At 48.1% G+C, this 1,798-nt stretch overlaps 1 protein-coding gene across 1 annotated transcript in view; it reads right to left on the bottom strand.

The window, feature by feature from the left end:
• Positions 1-267: 267 nt before the first annotated feature.
• The window catches only part of LOC117809998 (transmembrane channel-like protein 3), a 48,535-nt gene continuing 47,004 nt past the window's right edge, over positions 268-1,798 (bottom strand). The window contains 8 exon segments of the mRNA XM_034679525.1: positions 268-646; positions 649-789; positions 792-839; positions 842-1,133; positions 1,135-1,172; positions 1,175-1,277; positions 1,279-1,311; positions 1,313-1,469. Coding sequence (XP_034535416.1) covers positions 450-646; positions 649-789; positions 792-839; positions 842-1,133; positions 1,135-1,172; positions 1,175-1,277; positions 1,279-1,311; positions 1,313-1,469 — 1,009 coding nt within the window. The 3' untranslated portion in view covers positions 268-449.

The following is a 1,798-nucleotide window of genomic DNA, read 5'->3' as shown; positions in this document are numbered from 1 at the left end:
AATCCTCTTCCGTACATTACGGGGATTTGACTTGGGTTTAAATGTTTGTTTTCACACACACCCCGCGCTCCAACTGTATGAGCGAGTATGACCGTCTTTTATTTTGAAGGTAAGAGCGCGCGGTTACTTCCTGTAATCTGTCTGGCTCGGTCTGGCTTCACGAAGACGGGGCTTGTTTCCTTGAAGCAAAGCCAATCGGGAATTGTAGTGGTCCCTGCTCTCCAGATGAAATGCTGTTAAATCATTATGCAGGCCATGCCAGGAGAATGTGGGATACGATTGGCTTTATTATGATTTCATGTAACCAAGGGTGATTACATGTTTTTCAGGTGTAACACTGAATTAATACTGTCTGTGTTGTTTGCTTTTATTGTTAAACACAAAGCACACCGTTTCTAATGTCTGTTTCTAAATGACATAATACCACAAAAACACTGTAAAGTATTTTACTAATACTTTAGTATTTTAACATTATTTAGCACATATCTAAACATTTGAGCAGACCAGATATTGGACTCATCCACCTTTAGATCAAAGCTGGTTTTGGACTTCTTCTTGGCCAGCTTTGCTTGCCTAGCTTCAGACTTCAGATAGCGCTCTTTGTTGTGAATGACCTGTATGTACTGGTCAGTGCTGCTGTTCTGTGGTCACTGCTGGAGGCCAGAGACACTGAGTCTGACTCTGTCAGAGGGGTGTCCAGCTTTGGTCTTGTCTTGGCCTTCACATAGGACTCCATGTGCCTTGTCATCCCTGGGGACTGATAGTGTCTTCCTGGAGACTGGGAATGACACTGGTTCGAACAAGCAGAGAGTCTGCTCCTTTCACACTGGTCTGGAACAAGGATGTGACTCCAAATCTCCCCAGTCCCCTTCACAATCCTCCTCCTCATCCACTTCCTGCGCTCCATGTTGTCCTCGAGCAGAGTGGCTGCCCTTAGCCATCGGTAAGTGTCCCTCACCAATGTAGAACTGTGCCTGATGGTGGAGGTCAGAGAGAGAACGGGGCCGATGAGCCTTCCCCAGTGACGTTCTTCTCCTTCCTCTGCCCTCCTCCTGCTCATCCTCTTCACTCAGATGCTGCTCCACTGGGTGAGACCTGTGAGGATGTGGTTGGTGGTGAGCTGTGCGGGGGGTGGGTACGTTTCATGTTGCGTGGATACAGCTCTACGACTGTGCAGACTCCTCCATGAGGTAGTGACGTGGAATCCGAGTGGTTGAGCGCAGCAGCTTCTTCCTAGGCTCATGCTCGTTGACAATGACGTACCGGGTGGTGTGGCCCGCGCCGTCCCTCATAACTGTGTGCAGCAATGATTTCCTGCAGCCTCCACAGGGTGTATGGAGCGCTTGGTCTTCCTGTAGAGGGGGTCAGAGTGGATGTTGTCAGAACAGCAAGCTGCTGGGTTGAATGCCATGTGATGGTAGGACTTGGACTTGCAGGTACCGCTAGGGCCACCAAGAAATGGTGGAGGCCTGTTATGGAGAGGGACAACACATGACAATCAGTTTTTAAGTACAAGCGCTCAACTGATTTAGCAGTCAACTTTTCGTTCAGATGACATTAAACATTTCAAAAAAGCTGTCACCAGATACTTTGCAGAGTAGAGCGGTCTGCAGCTAAACGCATTGCAATATTCTCAGAGCTGTCTGCAGAACTCCTTGTGTGTTAAACCTCAACATTTTCACCTGGGTCGGTGCCGTAGGTCAGGCTCGCCACATGCCATGAGAAGTATAGGACTCCACCTGAGCTACAGTGTGATCAAAGATGACCACTAATAAAAACCTCTCTCCTCTGTTTTTTA

The sequence above is a fragment of the Notolabrus celidotus genome, chromosome 3 (genome assembly GCF_009762535.1).
Source record: "Notolabrus celidotus isolate fNotCel1 chromosome 3, fNotCel1.pri, whole genome shotgun sequence".
Classification (NCBI taxonomy): Eukaryota; Metazoa; Chordata; class Actinopteri; order Labriformes; family Labridae; genus Notolabrus; species Notolabrus celidotus.
Note: the sequence above shows the minus strand (reverse complement) of the source record. Positions and strands in the feature narration are given on the sequence as shown.